Source organism: Lethenteron reissneri, chromosome 38, assembly GCF_015708825.2.
Source record: "Lethenteron reissneri isolate LAM-NWPU_2019-01 chromosome 38, ASM1570882v1, whole genome shotgun sequence".
NCBI classification, from domain to species: domain Eukaryota; kingdom Metazoa; phylum Chordata; class Hyperoartia; order Petromyzontiformes; family Petromyzontidae; genus Lethenteron; species Lethenteron reissneri.
The window spans coordinates 2,800,012-2,817,856 of record NC_083816.1 but is presented as its reverse complement, the minus strand read 5'-3'; the positions used below and the strand labels follow the sequence as shown (position 1 = coordinate 2,817,856).

Below are 17,845 nucleotides of genomic sequence, written 5' to 3'. Positions count from 1 at the left end.
ATTGAACACGGCTGATAATCTCAGCAATGTCTGGGCTCATGCTGGGTGTGTTCGAGTTGGCTGTGAGAGTTTGACCCAATCTGGTGTTCAGTGGCCCTGAGTTGATGGCATGAATGTCGTGCTTCATCATGAATGTGCCATCAGGGTACATATGCAACTCGGAACACATTCCTGCGGAGGGAGCTGGTAGGAACGTCGGGTTGCTCGGTCAATGGCCAGGGTCAACGGCGGCGTGGTGTATTCCGCAAATATGCCCGACTGTGAGGGCGGGCACAAGCCGGCGTGAGTAGGTTAAACGTTGAGTTTCATAAGGGCACCACGGGGTGACCAGCCCCTCCCCACCCAGCCCCACCCCTCCCACCTCCCACCCAGCCCCACCCTCCCCACCCTCCCCACCCAGCCCCTCCCAACCCTCCCCACCCAGCCCCTCCCTCCCCACCCTCCCCTCCCCACCCAGCCCCTCCCCACCCTCACCTCTCCACCCAACCCCACCCCTCCCATTTTTGGATGCACGACGGACGGACGGACAACATAATCCCCTGTGGGCTGGTGGAACCAGGTGGTTCCTACCAGTATAAATATCAACGTTCATCCTGTACACTACACTATACACTACTACACACCTGTCAACCCCTTACCAGTCCCCCCTACCCAATTACAGACCAATTCAGACCTTATTGGTCACCCCGTGCCCTTATAAATATCAACGTTCATCCTACAAAGTCCCATCACAGGGGAGAAACACAAATAGACAAAAACACTTTTCGTTGTTGCCCCTATTGAAACGGCTGTATGCCATATGGACCTGAAAACGCAATCTCCCTGTACAAGATTACGGGATAAACCGTGATGGGTTGACACGTATAATGTTGAGTCAGGCAAAGGGAGTGGGATGTGGTTACACTCGTCTAAAACAATTCAACAAGCAAAATTAAAATCGGTTTTCATAACCACTCAATTTCCTCTACAGGGATGACTCAATTCGCAAACGCGTTTGCGAATTTCCCCGTACCGACCCCCCACATCCCTCTTTGCCCACGCGGCACCCGTAGCCAACCCCGTGGGGCCGAGTTGCCGAGGCGCAGCGCGGTTTTTCATCATCGACGCGGTTACTCTGCATCAGCGCAATGCCTCTCCCGCCCGCGTTACTGGCTCGCCTGGCCAAACGCGGCCTGCTCAAGAACGTGCTGTCAGGTGAGGCTGCAATTGCCCCCGCTGCTGGGGACGTGGCTTTTATTTTTTGGACGCAGGCCTTCACGGGGGTACCGGCCTCGGCTAGAAGGCCCTGCCGGTGGGGAGGCGACTTGGGGCCCAGCAGAAGAACCCCGACCCCCCCCCCCCATCTCCGTTGTCTTGCGGCGCCGTGTGATGTAGGGAAGAGCTCAGTGTTGGATTAATCCAGCGTGGTCCTCAACCCCCGTCAGGCTACGGTTTGGATACCGTGCAGGATAAATTACGAATGCAGGGGTCAAGTAGCCTGTAGGCTTACTCAATGGAGTGTCACGACACCAGATCCTGCACTCGATCAATACTAAGCAGCATATGGAGTTATCATACTGACTTCTCAACACGTTTATGCAGCGAGTGCCGCTATTGTATATATATAACATTTCTGGACTTTCTAACAATGCAGCACATACTGCTACTTTTTTAAGCTTTAACCTATGGCGGATTTTGTCTCTCGTCCAAAAACAGGAGGGGGTGCAGGGAGGGATCGGTGGTCTTGATTGTTGATTGGGGACTAAAAGGTTGAGAGCTGCTGATTAAATCAATGGGAACACACGCTGCTGATGAGACGTTACAACCTTTCTCTAATCAAGAAACGTATTAATTTGTATTCACCGCACCTTTAATATTTCGCTCTGTTTCTTGTCACTAAGGGTTTAGAGCAGCGGTCGGGAACCTATGGCTCGCGAGCCATATATGGCTCTTCTGGTGACGGCATATGGCTCCCAGACAATTTTGAGTTGAAAAAAATAATAATAAAATAAAAATAAAATCAGTTTGGAACTGATTTTAAAATACTTGTGATATTGCTTAATAATACTGTGTCATTTTAAAGTAAACAGAAATTAGTTTTGAAGATAAAATTTCTCGGGTCACGGGTCCCGTGACCAGAAATCGCATTAAAAGTAAGACATTTAATTTATTATACGTTAAAAATACTATATGGCTCTCAATGAAATATATTTAGAAATATTTGGCTTTTATGGCTCTCCCAGTCAAAAAGGTTCCCGACCCCTGGTTTAGAGCCTTTAGCCTGTGCTCAGCATGCGTGATTTTTAAACATCACTGCAGATGGCATTTTTTTATGATGGGACAAAACTATGTTGACGCAAAAAGAAGTGGTTAAAAGTTGACTGTCAAAAGAATAACTTTTAATCGGTAACACCAGATAAAGTAATTTGGTATTAGCATGGCTGGTTTCTATAAAGGAATCATGGCAGTTGATTAAGAGTAATGGAAGTCAATGAATGTAAAGTATCCGAGGTGACATCCACTGAGAATATTGAGTGATGTTGAGATGGTAACGATGTAATGATAATAATTTACAGTTTTTCAAATCCACTATGGGATGAAGAACTTGCGCTTTATAAGTTAAGGGGGTTTATTTAATCATTCACCATCAGCTATCAAGCTGCCGAAAACCACTTTTGCACTTTTTATTGGTAGGAATTTGTCAAAATTTGTGCTGAAAATCTGGGCCAAATTTTATATTTAGTAATTGGACACATTTTTTCACTCGCTCAGTGACTTATTTGATGACGTCTCTGTATTGTGTAGTTTCTGAATATTAAGCGTATTGTATGTTTTGTTTATAGAAGCAGATGAAGAAATTATAGCAGAAGATTACGATGAAAATGAAATTGATTATGAATCTACAAAGAATGAAAACTTACCACTCAACTGGTACAAAGTAGTTGACCCAGACAGGTAATTATATTCGTTCTCTTACCATAATACTATTTATTGCTATAAAATACCTCCTTAATATTAATATTGGTGATAAGCTGTTGCCATGACACTGGTAGATAAGTTCTGCTTGTGTAATTAACAACGATACTGTGCATTTCACATTTCCATGCAATATTGGCTAATTACAGATGCAAACACTAGAGGCAGCATTAGCATTATTGCACAAGCACAACAACAAATGTTACATTCATAATTAAGATTTCCTTTGAAAAGCAAATAATAATACACTGATATTTTATGCTATTGGAGCATATGTTTCTTATAAGGAAGTGGTAATGATGAACACGGAGATTGTTTATTTGATTTTAATTACTCTTATGCTCTTGCGTAGACTTAATATACATCTTCCTTTCATTGCATCCATTTGTTTTACATTGAATAATCTTGAAATACATTTATAGGGTACATTTCCAAATTTTTGGCTCTGGCATTGGAAAATAATGAACTAATAATTGATGTGACATAGTCTTTACATCCACTTTAGGGTAGTAGTAGTAGTAGTTTTACAAGTGCATAACTACTAAGCATATACTTTCTGAAGGCATAGACTTATACATTTTGCAATGTCTTTTTATTGGCAACTCTTGTATATACCAGAGTTATATATAAAACGTACTAATATATATAACGTGTAAAAACCCTACATTATTTCAACAGCATTCCCAATTGCGTCTTGTATCGTGTCCTATGGCAAAGTGTATGTAAATTACCCAAAAACATATCGGGCAAACTGTTTGTTCAATACTTTCGTAAACAACCATTAACAACAGCCAGGATTGCTGATTGGCTTTTTCCATTAACGCTCTCTCTATCGTTTATAATGAAGACATGCTGATAAAAAGACATGTACGTGTGTGCGTTTATACTAATGGGTGTGAACTTGTGCAGCCGCTTGCCGTACTACTGGAACGCGGAGACCGATATGGTGTCGTGGCTGGCCCCGGCAGACCCCCTGGCAGTTATCACCAAGGCAGCCAAAAAGATTCCAGGCGATTGGTTGAGTATTGCATTGCCTACACTCTGCATGCACGCACGGTTATTACCCTTTTGTCAAGGAACACAATCAAACTGAAAGAAAACTTATTATTAATTCTAAAAAGCCACAGGCACATTGTTAAAATGTAGAATAATACATTTTTGTAGGTTAATATATTTTTTTATATATAAATGGAACTGACTTTCCTATAAAGAGTATTGAATCTGAAATTCACAATGAAGAGCAATGTAAGTGTACACATTTTAATTTCGTTTAGGGAGTAATTTTTTATAATAAATAGAAAATTATTTAGGAAGTTCAATGCTACCTTAATTTTTACTCCAGTATTTATTAGCGAATAGTTTTTAAATTGTAGTATGGTAGTTCCACACTATGTACATGTTATTTACTGCTGTGAAATATTTGGATGAGGTATTCTACAATTATATGTTAATTGTGCTGTTGGCATGTATACACAGTCCACATTTTTTTCCACTCAGTATATTGTTGCTAGAATATAGCCACATAATTTCTAATGACCAGAGATAATGTCACATGCATTTCCAGTCTTATACAGTCGTTCATCTCTACAGATTAATGAGTCATTTTCTCGTAATAAGCTCAAACCCAAACCGAGTAAAACCCAAATCTGTGCCGCCTTACACCTGAGAAACTGGGACTGTAGAGCGACACCTCAATGTCACCTGGGGAGACTAGAGCCTCGAACACTAGTGTCACCCAGTGTACCTCGGGGTAACACTGGATCGTATACTCAGCTACAAAAAGCACACTTTAAATACCAAAGCCAAGGTGCAACATACGAAACAACATTCTGCGAAAGCTCGCAAATTCAAAGTAGGGAGCACATTCATCCACTCTACGTACCACTGCCTTAGCACTTTGTTTCTCTGTGGCTGAATATGCATACTCTACCTGGGGATGCTCAACTCACAGTAAACATGTCGATACCACCCTAAATGACACGTGCATAATCATATCAGGGTGCCTGAGAGGCCACCCATTTTCCCTGCCTGTATGCACAATCTGGTATAGCGTCCTCTAACATCAGGAGTAGGGTAGCAGATGACCACGAACAGAAAGTCATGGGGTGGGACGTCCGTCATCCGCTACATGGCCATCAGCCAGCACACTATCATCTGTCATTGAGAAACAGCTTATTGTGCTCCACTGTACCACTGACCACATCACTGGAATCTGCCAGAACTTCCCTCTGGCAAAAAGAATTGGAAAAAGCAGTATTGTTACTCACGCGTACAACTCAAAAACAGCGCACTATCAGAGTATTGAGCTTTCAATACTCTGATAGTGCGCTGTATTGAGCTCTCAATACTCTGATAGTGCGCTGTTTTTGAGTTGTACGCCTTTCGGCGTCATCTGGTCCAACACCAATGGAGACTAGGCTCTAAGAAAAGCTGTCTCGGATGTGGATCAATCAACTTCAAGGACAGTGCATATCATTATCAGAGTTGTTTCTTGTTGTTTGCATCTTGACTGCATGTGTTGTGGTTATTGGCAAACATGATCCCTTGTATAAAGGTGTCAGTTTTTGTACCAGATGAAAGGGTAAAAACCTATTACTATATTTTGCCACTGGTAAAGGAGGTCTCATAGTGTAAAATCTGGTAGTCTGTTTGCTTCGGGTAAGTGATCTGTAATTTTGGTCACTACACAAGTATTCAGCTACGAATAAAAATAAACATGTAGACTACTATCTCTATCCTGATTCTATTTTCCATATCGGTGCATACCCAAGCACATTGTTGGCCTTACCACTGATTCGTCTTTCTGCCTTAACAAGCCAATTGATTCAGATGGGCAGCCAGCTCCAATAATGTACAATTCCTTAAAAAGGAATGCCTACCCTAGGAACCACGTGTCACTGTTTCATAATGATCTATGCCAGCCTGGTTTCCAGTTAAATGGAAGTTTTTCATCAATGCCATGTGACCTCCACTATAACGAAGCATTTCGCACCACGTCTCACCCCTTTGCGTTGCTTTTCATTGTTGAATTTATAATTTCCTGAAATGTTTTTTTATTGTGTTCAACTCCACGCTGGACCGTTTCACTTTGCTATCCTGCAATTGTCGGTACTCAAATTCAGAGTTCAAGATCACATTTAATAAAAGTGTAAATATGTTCTGTAATATTTGGACTTGATATCTGCACTGTAATATGAGTGCTTATTTAGCATGATATTTGCTACTTTATAATCATAGTTTTTCGTTGAGCAGTTAACGAAATTACAGTTAGTTTCGAAGCTAGTCTTCCTCAAATTTGAGCGGCTAATTAGGAAATAGCTGGCAAAAATATATTTCACACAATTAGAATGTCTGGGGCCGCCGAGTAGGTTAATCACATCCTCACAATTTCATGGTTATCGCCACACAAAGGCATATGTGAATAATCTCACGTGATCTGTATCGTTATTTTTACAGCAGGTTGGTATGCCCTTTAGTAAATATTTCCAGTTATTACTGATGGGCTGCAGAAATTGAATGAATAACTGTTGACCTACTCAGTAGATGGATCACCATCCACTATATAACTCTGATAACCTGAAATAAATGAATGAACACAAGCAAACAATTCGGTTGAATTCCATGTTCTTATGTTTGTTCTGGGGATGACCAATGGTTGCATCTCAGAAAATAATTGGTTTATCTACCCCATAGGGATAATTGCACTAGTTGACCCGCAACTGGGCTTTGAAATGAAACTTCTGACTCAAACTAGTATGCTTTTCTCGCTCACCACTAATTTGAGTCTAAAAATTCAAGTTATTCATCGTCAATTCAACTTAATATCTAGTCAAGCACACTTTCGCTTGGCCAGTTATTAAATTAAATTTTTATTTTTGACCCACAAAGATACTTGGGGATAAGAAATATCATATAACCTGTAGACACTGAATTTATTACACTGATCCATTCCAAAGCAGTTAATGTCTATCCCCTTGACCCATTGGAGGATTAAGTGTAGTACAGAAATTGTGCTTTTTTCCAATGTAGTTTAATCATTTAATGACATTAATTAGTCTTTGATATAAAATTATTTAAATATCCTGTCATATATTAATAGAAACTCAAGCACATAGCATGGGAAATAATTGACCCTAATCCTTTTAATCCATTCGAGCCTCTCAAATCACATAGTTTGTCTCCTAATTTTTCATATGCCCGGTTCCTCTTTCCTTGATGATGTACTCTAATATGCCCGCTTTAATGACCTTTGTGTGTTAAGTGGTATTAATTTATCATAGCCAAAATGAAACATGATGTGCGCTCCTCATTTATGAAAGTTAGATTTTTTTTTTAGCTTGGCACTATAAATAAGGCGGATACCTCATTCATCTGTTGCACGAGGAGCAGTATCAGTGGTTTTGTCCACTTTGCTTTGAACCCAGCCACCTGAGTTAGATTCCATGGCTTGCAATATCTGAACCTGTCCTGACCTCCCCTTCACTAACTCACACTAACCTTGGTGAAGTCTGGTCAAAGAAACTCCCATTATGAACAGAGCATGCGGAGGTCTTAATTCAGCAGTGGATTGATAAATGGCTTTTAATTATAAGATGGTAAGCATAAAACAATTATATCTAATCTAGTTAATAATACTCATTTAATTGGATGCAATTACTACCGTAAACACTTGAATAAGTACATTTGAGAGAATAGCGATAGACATTAACAGGTACCAGTAAATTTCCATTAAACCTTATTCATCTCTCTATATACGTAGTGAAACACAATCCTTGTGAAGATATTACCTCGTGTATAAAGGAATTGGCACCACAAGAGGGAACTACAGGGATGAGACTCCAGTCTTATGGTGCTGAATATGAACGCTAACAGCACCAATACATGGATGAAGCCCTAACCCTACAGCTCGTGGGTGTGATGTGAGTGCGATCAGTGGACAGACACCTGGCTGTCGGTTAAGGGCAGTTAAGGTAGTTAAACAAAATATTGAAAATGTTACCGTTTTTTTTATCTTACCGGAAATGGCCCATTGAGCTATGTAGCTCTTTTTCAGAAGCAACCTTGCCACAAATGATAGCTCAACGAAGTGGCTTACCGTGTGAAAATGTATAGCTGCCAAATACTCTAAAACGCATGTTTCATACTGTGGAGGGAAAAACCGGAGGACCCGGAGAAAAATCCACACGAACACAGGGAGAACATGCAAACTCCAGATATATAGGCGTCGGGGTTGGGATCGAACCCATGACCTCCTGTATACCAGGCAAGAGAGATGGCATTTCGCCACCGCGGCATCCAGGGGGCCAAGGGCAGTGAAGGGAGTTAAATTAATTGAAGGGCAGATAAAAAGGAGTGGAAGGGCAGTGAGAGTTCAGTTAAGCCAATATATGCAAATTGCCAATGCTGTGCACTGCTTGGAATTAAACCTGCGTAACCTGGATTGTAATGTCTTACGTGGACCACTTTTTATACCACTTGGCTAACACTCGAGTGCACACATACAACATCTGCCATTCTTGACTAAGTGTCAGTGATGCCAGGATGGAAATCGTGCTAAGTTATTTGCACGTGGCTTGGCAAAGGCCTCCTGACAGGTCACAAAACAAATCCAGCTATTTTGGGCAAACAGACTTCATTGATTGATGGATGCGCTACCCATTCTACCAAATGTCTATACGGTAGACACAGTTGTGAGCATTGCTTTGCTGCCTTGTATTGCTGATTTATGATTGCCATCATTGGCTGTTAATTAGTGTAAGTCATGTCCCTCCTACACAGTCAAACCCACGAGTGGCAGAAAGTGGTAAGTCCACTCTACACCAGTTCCTCCTATACTAAATCAGTCCATCTCTTCTCTTGCCTGTGCCTACTTGTCACCGAGTCTTTAATGTCACCAACAATATTACAGACTAATCAGACTTTGAACCGTGTGCAAACTGGGCTGGTTATTATCTTTCTTGGCCCGTGTTCTCCATTATAGGCTTGATTGTGATTCAACGGTGCTAATATTTGTTGCAGAGGAGAAGAAGGAGGAGGTGGTAGCGATGACTGCTCTTGTGGAGGCACAAGAACGGTCGTCACTGCTCGACTTGGACAGCAGGGACGAGATTCCGAGAGCTGCCAGAGATCGACGACTCCAGCGGAGGGAGGAGGCCGCCCCCTACCAGAAAGGCAAACGTGGTGAGGCTTTGCTGGCACGGTAAACTTCATTTCCCGTGACTCCCCATCCCTCCCCACATTACTCTCACACACCACTCACGGTGTACTGTTAGGGTTCTCAACCCTTGTAATGCAGCAATATCATGTCCCTGTGGTGTAAATTTTACATTCTCGTGATGGTCGCCACCAGTAATTCAGTACGACCGCCTTTGTTATCTTCTCGCAATATGGTACTCACTTTATCAACACTGGATCAATGGTAGACTTAAGTCGATCCCTGACAGGGATTTGAACTTCCAACCTTCCAATTGGGAGTCAAGTGCTCAGCCACGGTGCCACACACCCGGATAGCATTAAGAGTCGTGCAATACATTTCATCATTTCAAACATTTTCCCCAATGCCTTCTGATTATGCACACACATTTTGAAAATAGCCTGGTGTGAGTTGTTAGAAAAAACCATTCCAGTTCCGTCAATGGACTGCATGGAAATCATGAAGCACGAACATTTGGTTAAATATTAATATTTTATTATTCACATTTGATGGTGTTGCAGGTCGGGATAAAAAAGAAAAGGAAGAGCTGGATCCAATGGATCCCAGTGCTTACTCGGACGCTCCACGGTAAGATCCTCAGTGCAATCAATGTTTCGAAAAGCAACTTCACAGCGACACACCCTACCTTAAATTTTGCTGTGGATTTCACACCTGATGATGATTGCTTGTGTTGCAGTCGAAACGTCGTGAGAATTTTTATTGTTTTATATTTATATTATTTTATTATTTCCCTTCTACGTGACTTTACCGAAAAAACCAAGAATATGAATCTCTGCAGTTACGAAAGCTTTAAATCAAAATGTACACCCTACCTTGTACCCAACGATGTCGTCATCATCATTAGCCATGATCTTTGACCAGCTATTTGGCTACTATAAAGTTCCGCATAAGCCACTTCGTTGAGCTATGATTTGTGGCCAGGTCACTTAGAGCTATATAGCTTTTTTTGCTCCCGATGCCAATATGATACAATCCTTCTCGCTCCGGCATTTGAGCCAATGTCATCACTCCATCTCCACGGTAGCCATCCTCTTGGGTGTGTTCTCTCCTTTGGCGGCCGTTCATTCACAAATCTTCCCCATCAGCCAACGTTCCTTCTTTAGCAATGTCCTGCACAAACTCACTAACTCTCAAAATTGCAATACAATGTCTGGTAATGTCCACTGTTCCCCGATCCACACATTTATCTTGCCACCTCTCAGGGTAATCCCAAGCATGCTCCCCTCTCCATGCTTCTTTGTGTAATTTTCAGATTTTTTGTTCAGTATCAATGTTTATGATCCTTGCAATATACAATTTAGGAGTTGGAAAAAGGAGATGTGCTCTCAACAAGGCTATTCACAGTGACATTATAAGATGGCAAACTTACTGTGCGACAGTGTGTTAACCACTTCACCTTGGCTGACAACACAGTCCTCGTAGTAAGCTATGAACTACAGGGTACGATTGAAGAATGTAACAAAGAAGGCTGCAAATTTGTGCTCAAGACAAATGAGTGAACCCAAAGTGATGTACATAAAGTAGAGGCCGACCGAAATTCGGTTTCGGCGCCGAAAGTTGGCAAATGGCCTCTTTCGGCATACTTTCGATTTCGGCCGAAACTCAATTTTTAACTTTCGGTTTCAGCTGAAAGTAAATTTTTTACTTTCGGTCTGGTTTCAGTTTCGGCCGAAACTGATATTGACTTTTAGTCGTCATTCGTCAACCGAAGATCTATTTTTAGAATATACGCTCGTGCTACGTCTATCACTGCCTATCGGCCGGTCAGTCGGCGCTAGGCAATCCTTTGCGATAGGCTGCAAACACACACACGTCAGCAGCAGCAGCTTGGGAGCAAGGTTACAGCCGCAACCATGGTCTGCTAATGTATATACGACCGATCAACAGATGGCAGCCTGCATCTCCATCCGTGGGTGGAGCCTCTTTGGCGGGACGACAACAAAGTGCCTCTGTTGTCTGTTCCCAGCCGCCTGCCCGCCTTGGCTTATGTGTTTTGCGTTCGCTTCAGTCTACACGCGTGTTGATACCGAGATTGGAAATTCGGTTTCGGCGCTGAAAGTTGGCAAATGGCCTCTTTCGGCATAGTTTCTGTTTCGGCCGAAGCCAAAAAGTTAACTTTCGGTTTCGGCCGAAAGAAAATTTGTAACTTTCGGTTTACCAGAAATTCAGTTTCAGTTGGCCTCTAACACAAAGGTTGCTATACAATGCTTGAGCAATTTATTGGGATCAAAATTCTAAAATGAAGGGGGGGAACAAGAGCAGGAATGGAGTGCTTTTGGAAAACCAAAAAATGCAACATACTAATATTCATATTACCTGCTATGTCATATCAATCAGGAACATGGACACTCACAACAATATGTAGGATGTCAAAATCAAAAGCCAACAAGGGGGAATGGCAATATATTTCGTGCTTCATTATAATCACACAGAAACAAAACCAATACCATTGTCTTTCCACCCTTGAATAAAAGACGATAGGCTGTTAATATAATTTTTTCTGCGTCAGTCATGGGAGTTGTTTGACTCTACTTGACCACACTGGTCAGTGCAGGTTGGTGAACTGGGTGCCCATGATCAGTTCAGATATCACTCGTCACTGTTGTTGGCTATGGCTGGGTATCGAACTCAGGTCGTCGGGATCATAGCGCATTGCTTTACCCACCGTGCCACCGTTCTCCCATCCCAAGGGGCTCTTAGCTGTGAGTAACTAAAGGACTTGTATGAAAGATATATGTGGCGGCTGTTTTGTAGATTAATCAGTGTTTATTTTTGTTAAATATAAATTGTGTAAATAGAAAATCGATTGCGAACATAATTTATACGTGTGATAAAACGATCTGCATTGTCGTAATCTTTTACTTAATGAAACGGGGAAGCTACATAATGCAATGAATGCATGTAGTCAATATTATAAAGAACATTTGCGCAAGCTCATACATTTTGCTCAATCTGTTTTTGCTGCCCACGTCAGTTACTGAACACATGAGTAGGAAATAGGTGTATAAATAATGTGCAAAAAAATATTTGACTTCTTATCAAATGGCAGCACTACAATACCAACCCTGACGCCTGTATATTTGGAGTTTGCATGTTCTCCCCGTGGCCGTGTGGATTTTCTCCGAGTGCTCCGTTTTTTCCCTGCTGTATCTTTCCACGTGATGACGATTGCTTGTGTTGCGATCGAAACGTCGTGATTTATTATGAATTTTTCTACCTACGTGACTTGACCGATAGAGTATTTGGCTGCTATGAATTTCCACATGATAAGCCACTTGTTTGTTGACCTATCATTTGTGACAGCCGGGTCGCTTCTGAAAAAGAGCTACATAGCTCAGTGGGCCTTACCTGGTAAAATAAAAAATAGTTTAGTTTGTGTTGGTGCTATTCAAGGCAACATGAAAACCCATTTTTTTTATTTTCAGCACGGCGCGTGTTCGACGCTTTTGTTTGCTTCAGCTAACGATGCCTCCCACGGAGAAGGCGCTTCAATTATTTTTCGTAGAAACAGTGCGCTGTGCTTATAATTGAAAGGACTGATTAAATAGGTGAAAAAATTGTTGCATTGATTTTTTTTCCCAAGATGCCATAGAAATAGCAATTCTGCCACGTATTTTAAATGCTTTGCAAATGCATTATTAGTATACTCACTAGCGGTTCCTAGCTGATGAGATGTTAACGGAATGCGAGACAGCATTATGCTGTGTTTAAACATGTCACGCTCCAACGTGCAGCTGTAAAAGAGACCTACATTTATTTTGGCACGCTAGGCGTAAAAAATATATATTTAAAGAAGTTTGTAATATGTGTATTGTTTTTACATTTTCCTTGATGTGCAATTAATGTAAAACGTGGATTATTTTAAAACGCTACATGCTTATTTTGCTGGTCTTACAAGCACTTAATTACCAGAGCGTAAATGTGAATGAGGCAAGTGTATTTCACTTTGTCATGGTGCATTCATTTTGTGATAAAATATAACCGTGTGTTGGAAACTATTCCCTGGAAATGATATTCCAAGTTATTGCAGCTGTATAGGCCTCATCGTCAGAGGCTAAACTAAAAGTGGAAAGGTTGGACGTTTAAATCCTACTCAGGGTACTACTTGGCCCATTATCTTTCCATGGTTGATAAAATATGTACCACTGTGAGGATAGCACGCTAACTATCCCTGCCATAGAAATGTGACATTTTCCCCAATGGCCCAGGACTGTCAGTAGAGATAAGTCCCTTAAAGGTTTTTAAATGTTGGTTCAATCGATGGGTTGTGATCGGATTGTATTGAATTGCACCCCATCGATCGCAAGCTGTGTTTTAAACATGCAATACAATCGAGTGCCACAGTCGGTGGTAGGGAATTGGGAAAACTAAAAAAGACATACACAAGCATGTATATACACATTCACATGCATTCACATGTGAGCATATACACACGCAAAAATAACAACACTAAATAGCGGCGACATCACCACAACGCTTGTGCTAGGCTAGGTGCACTTTGAGGCCATGTGAAGTGTCAAAGGCTTATTGAGAGGAGGCCAAGGGTTATGGGTTGATTGACTGAGATCCGATGCACCATCTGTGCTCTTTGCTGTGTCACCCTGCTGTGTTTTATCCGCAAGTTGGCACACGTATCCACACACACACACAAAGTGCATGCATACATCCACACGCTTGCTTGTACACACATGCATATAAACTTGCACGCAAAAAGATCCCCCCATACAGCTATACATACTGTTGGGGCAGTTACTGTTAGCGAGCATGGCATGTGAGCGGATGGTGTTGCCAGCACCACACAAGACCACCTTTGTCTTCCTCATCTTGCCACCATGGGGCGCCACGGTTGCGAGATGTTAACTACCCCCCCCTTGCGATATAGAAGGCCGTGGGTTCGATCCTGACCCTGATGCCTGTATATTTGGAGTTTTCATGTTCTCCCCATGGTCGCGTGGATTTTTCTCCGGGTCCTTTGGGTTTTCCCTCCACATTTAGAAACATGCATTTCGAGTATTTGGCTGCTGTAAATTTCCACATGATAAGCCACTTCGTTGAGCTATTATTTGTGGCCAGGTCGCTTCTGAAGAATACCTATATAACTCAGTGGGCCTTACCTGGTGAAATAAAAAATAGTTTAAATGTTTACACATTGCACCAGGTACAATGTGTAAACATTTAATAGGTTAAATGTTTAATAGTTTAATTGTTTACACATTGCGCCAGGTACTCGTGTAAGTCTTGATGTGTTCCTCCTCCTCCTGCCCTTTAGCGGTAACTGGAGCGCTGGGCTCCAGAGGAAAGGGGACGCCAAGACAGGAGCAGACACCACCGCGTCGGGGCCACTCTTCCAGCAGCGGCCGTACCCCAGCCCGGGCGCCGTGCTGCGTGCCAACGCAGAGGCGGCAGTCGCGGAACAAGGCCGCCTGAGCACACCCCCCCCCCTGTGCAGCGGGACGCTGTCACCCCGCCGCAGGTCCCCTCGCTCGCCTCTCGAGTTGTGCCGCGAAGCTTCCGGGCGTGGCAGCGTTCACGGGTTCGGGCTGCTGCGTGTCGAGCGTTTTGTTCGCTCGCGCTATTTTTTTTTCCCACTCGTGCTGCTGCTGCTGCTGTTGCTGCTGCCGCCGCGATCGCTGTCGCCGGAACCCCACCGCCGCCTCGTTACGCAGTGCTGGCGGAAAGCAGTCCGTAGCCAAAGGTCGAGAAGAAAGAAATGCTCAAGACGCAGGCTGACCCGGACAGCATCTGTGAAAAAGAGCTTCATAGCTCAACGGATTTCTCCAGGATAAATAAAGATTCCGATTCTGGCTGCGAAAACTCGCGCGTTACATCGACATTGACAAACCCGAGCGTCGTTGCCATTAAACTCTTTGTGGTGGTCAATCACTGCATGGAGAATTGGCTAGAGGATTTTTTTATCGGTTGGCTGTTTTTTTTCTTTGTAAAGTATGAGTTTTTTCATGATAAAAATTACATTTGTGCATATATTTTTTTATCTTTAGAGTCGGGAGGTGGGGGAAATTGAGTGAATATTTCAAATCTAGTTTGGGATTTCCTGTAACGTATGTTGCACTGTGAAACTCCTGCATGCAGCAGATTTGTCATACATACAAGTAGAGAAAACTAAGTTTAACACAATATGAAGAAGTTCCAGCTCTAAACGTATTTTAAACGTGCTAAACAATAAAAACAGCATCAAATGTATATATTAGGAACTGTTTTGGCAATAAAAAAAATCCTTCATACATTTGTTTTTTTGTGAATGTGTTTTGTTATGGAATAGATTTTGTTTTACCAAAGCAAGGATATGTTGCAAGGATGATAGGCTGGAGTTTGAACCATGATGCAGATTGTATCTTTACTCTAGTAGTCGTGTACTAGGACCACGACACCACCCAGCCAGATCTGATTTGTATCAGTGCATGATAATTAGAACTGGTTGGTGTGTGTGCTCAGAATTTGATTTGTTGTGTTATGTACAAGGGCGGTACAAAAAGTTCTAGGCCTGATCTAAAAGGAAGCGGCAGAGAGCATTTGTTCTTGCAGCTGCTTATTTTACATGTTGAGTATACTCAGGCCACCAGGGAATGATGTTATGTATAAGTTTGTTACTTATTTGTGCAATACTGCAAGTAGACCATAACGGCTTCTGAAAATCAGAAACTCAAGCATCGTACTGTTTGAATTTTGTAGCCAGGGAAAGTAAACCCAAAGAAATGTTAAGAATGCGCGGCTCTGGGTCATCTTATGTTGGCCTGATTTTGTCGAATAGGGTAACAAGAAAAGTGTAACAGGTGATGTAAAAAATGAATGATAAAATATATTTGAAAGAAAGCACCACGCACAGCTCGCTCACACCCACCATACATACATGAAATAAATACTGAGAGGTGAGGTAGACAGAGAGGCACAGAGATGAAGTCAAGCAGATAAAGACGCTGGGTTCACACTCAGGAGCGTCTGGACCAAGCTGGATGTGCGCACACGAGGCCCACACCAACCACCGTACAAACGAGGCTGTTCCATTCTGTTGAAACAAATACGTAAAAAGTAGTACAGGATTTGGCTTCGAGTCAACAATGTCTAGATAATGTATGAGCAGTATTTATCTGAATATCAAAAAGTGCCCTTCGGTGCACACCATATAATAGTTCAGACATTTTGTATTTATCCTTAACTACCTGTTATATTTACCATCATATAATAGTTCACAGACGTTTTGTGTTTATCCTTAGCTACCTGTTACATTTACCCTCCATATTTTTTTCAAGGTTGAACTTCGAAATATCCATCACGTACTCACGTTTTACAGCGGTACATGTGGCAGATTTAGAATGTGTCTACAGCAGTTGAGGCACATTGCAGTGTATGCTGATGTATTAAAAACACTGCACACGACCCATATATATTTTTACAACGAGTCCTTTGTGGTTTTTCTGCTGACCTTACACGCCAAGGTGCTCGCGAACAAAATCTTATCGCGTACCGAGCCACTTTAGGTTGAAAGCGCTTTCATGAGAGCATATTTCTGGCCGTGGCGCGCACACATCACGGAGTCTTACGTAGCCATTTCCCGGCCAATCACAAACTATGTCGCGTCTTAAGTTCCCCACGGATCATAGAAAAAGTGTGGCAATGCGCTTGCAATCTGCGCAATATGTTGCTTTTACACAAGCATGTATAATGGTGGGGAAAAAACCCCCACGTTTCCACCACTTGTCAGGATATTTCAGTATGTCAGGGAATAGAAATCAATCGAAGCTTGTATCGTCGATGTCAAATTGTGATTGCAGCGTTGTGTCTCGGCAACCTCACAAGGTCCGACTGCCGAGGTGCCCGCGGTTGTGCTGCTGTGCGTTTCGGGTTGTGCCGCGTGTTGCTCGGCACGATGTTCCAAGCCCGTGGTCGGAGTTTTCCTCCAGACGCTGCGAGCTTCTTCCCCCACGTTCTGCAGAGAAGCTCTCGCGAAAGGGACAACAACAAAACAACTGCAAATTATACCCCTGAAACCGTGTTCTTAACGGGGCCTGTGAAAGCAGCAGCCGGGGTTTGAGATCTAATATGACGCAACATCATGGCACACAGTGCCGAATTCTCCTCGTAATAAAAGTAGCTACATATGCTACGGGCCCCGCACTTTCAAAGGCCCCGCGCTAAATGCTTTCAAGCTATCAATTCCGGTTCAGTGATTCTGCACTTGTTCTATTACCATAGTACTATACTGCCTTCAACTTTATGAACAACTGGGTGTTTAAGGTTAGCGATTTGTCGTATTATCTGGCTATATAGCAAATAAAAAAAATACAATTACGTTACTATGCAAGTAAAACATTTGTGTTTTAATATTTCAGTGTTTTTTTATATAGGGCCCCTTTATAGCATATGCTACAGGCCCCGCACTAGCTTAATCCGGCACTCATGACACACTTCACTTAGATCGTCCTCTGCACAACAGCAGGTGTTTGGCTCAGACTCCCTCCACCAAGGCCGTAGCCTTGGAGTGAACATCGAGGGGGACCAAATTTTCCAAGAGGTCCCCCCTCCAGAAAAACATCTACGTTTGAAAACTAATTTCCTGCCATTTCCTGCCTAAAATATTACAAAAAATTTCACTAACACATGGGGTGGATTTATTTATTTATTTACAATAATATCTAATTGTATTATTGTATGTAATGG

The 17,845-nt window shown here is 42.4% G+C and overlaps 1 protein-coding gene across 1 annotated transcript; it reads left to right on the top strand.

Annotated features, from left to right (window-relative positions):
- The first annotated feature begins 1,020 nt into the window (after window positions 1–1,020).
- PQBP1 (polyglutamine binding protein 1) lies at window positions 1,021–16,234 on the top strand. The gene is given in 8 exon segments (XM_061567002.1): window positions 1,021–1,194; window positions 2,823–2,934; window positions 3,865–3,965; window positions 4,077–4,082; window positions 8,974–9,135; window positions 9,670–9,736; window positions 14,439–14,574; window positions 14,576–16,234. Coding segments are annotated over 8 exon segments (672 nt in total). The 5' UTR covers window positions 1,021–1,127; the 3' UTR covers window positions 14,597–16,234.
- Window positions 16,235–17,845: the final 1,611 nt, after the last annotated feature.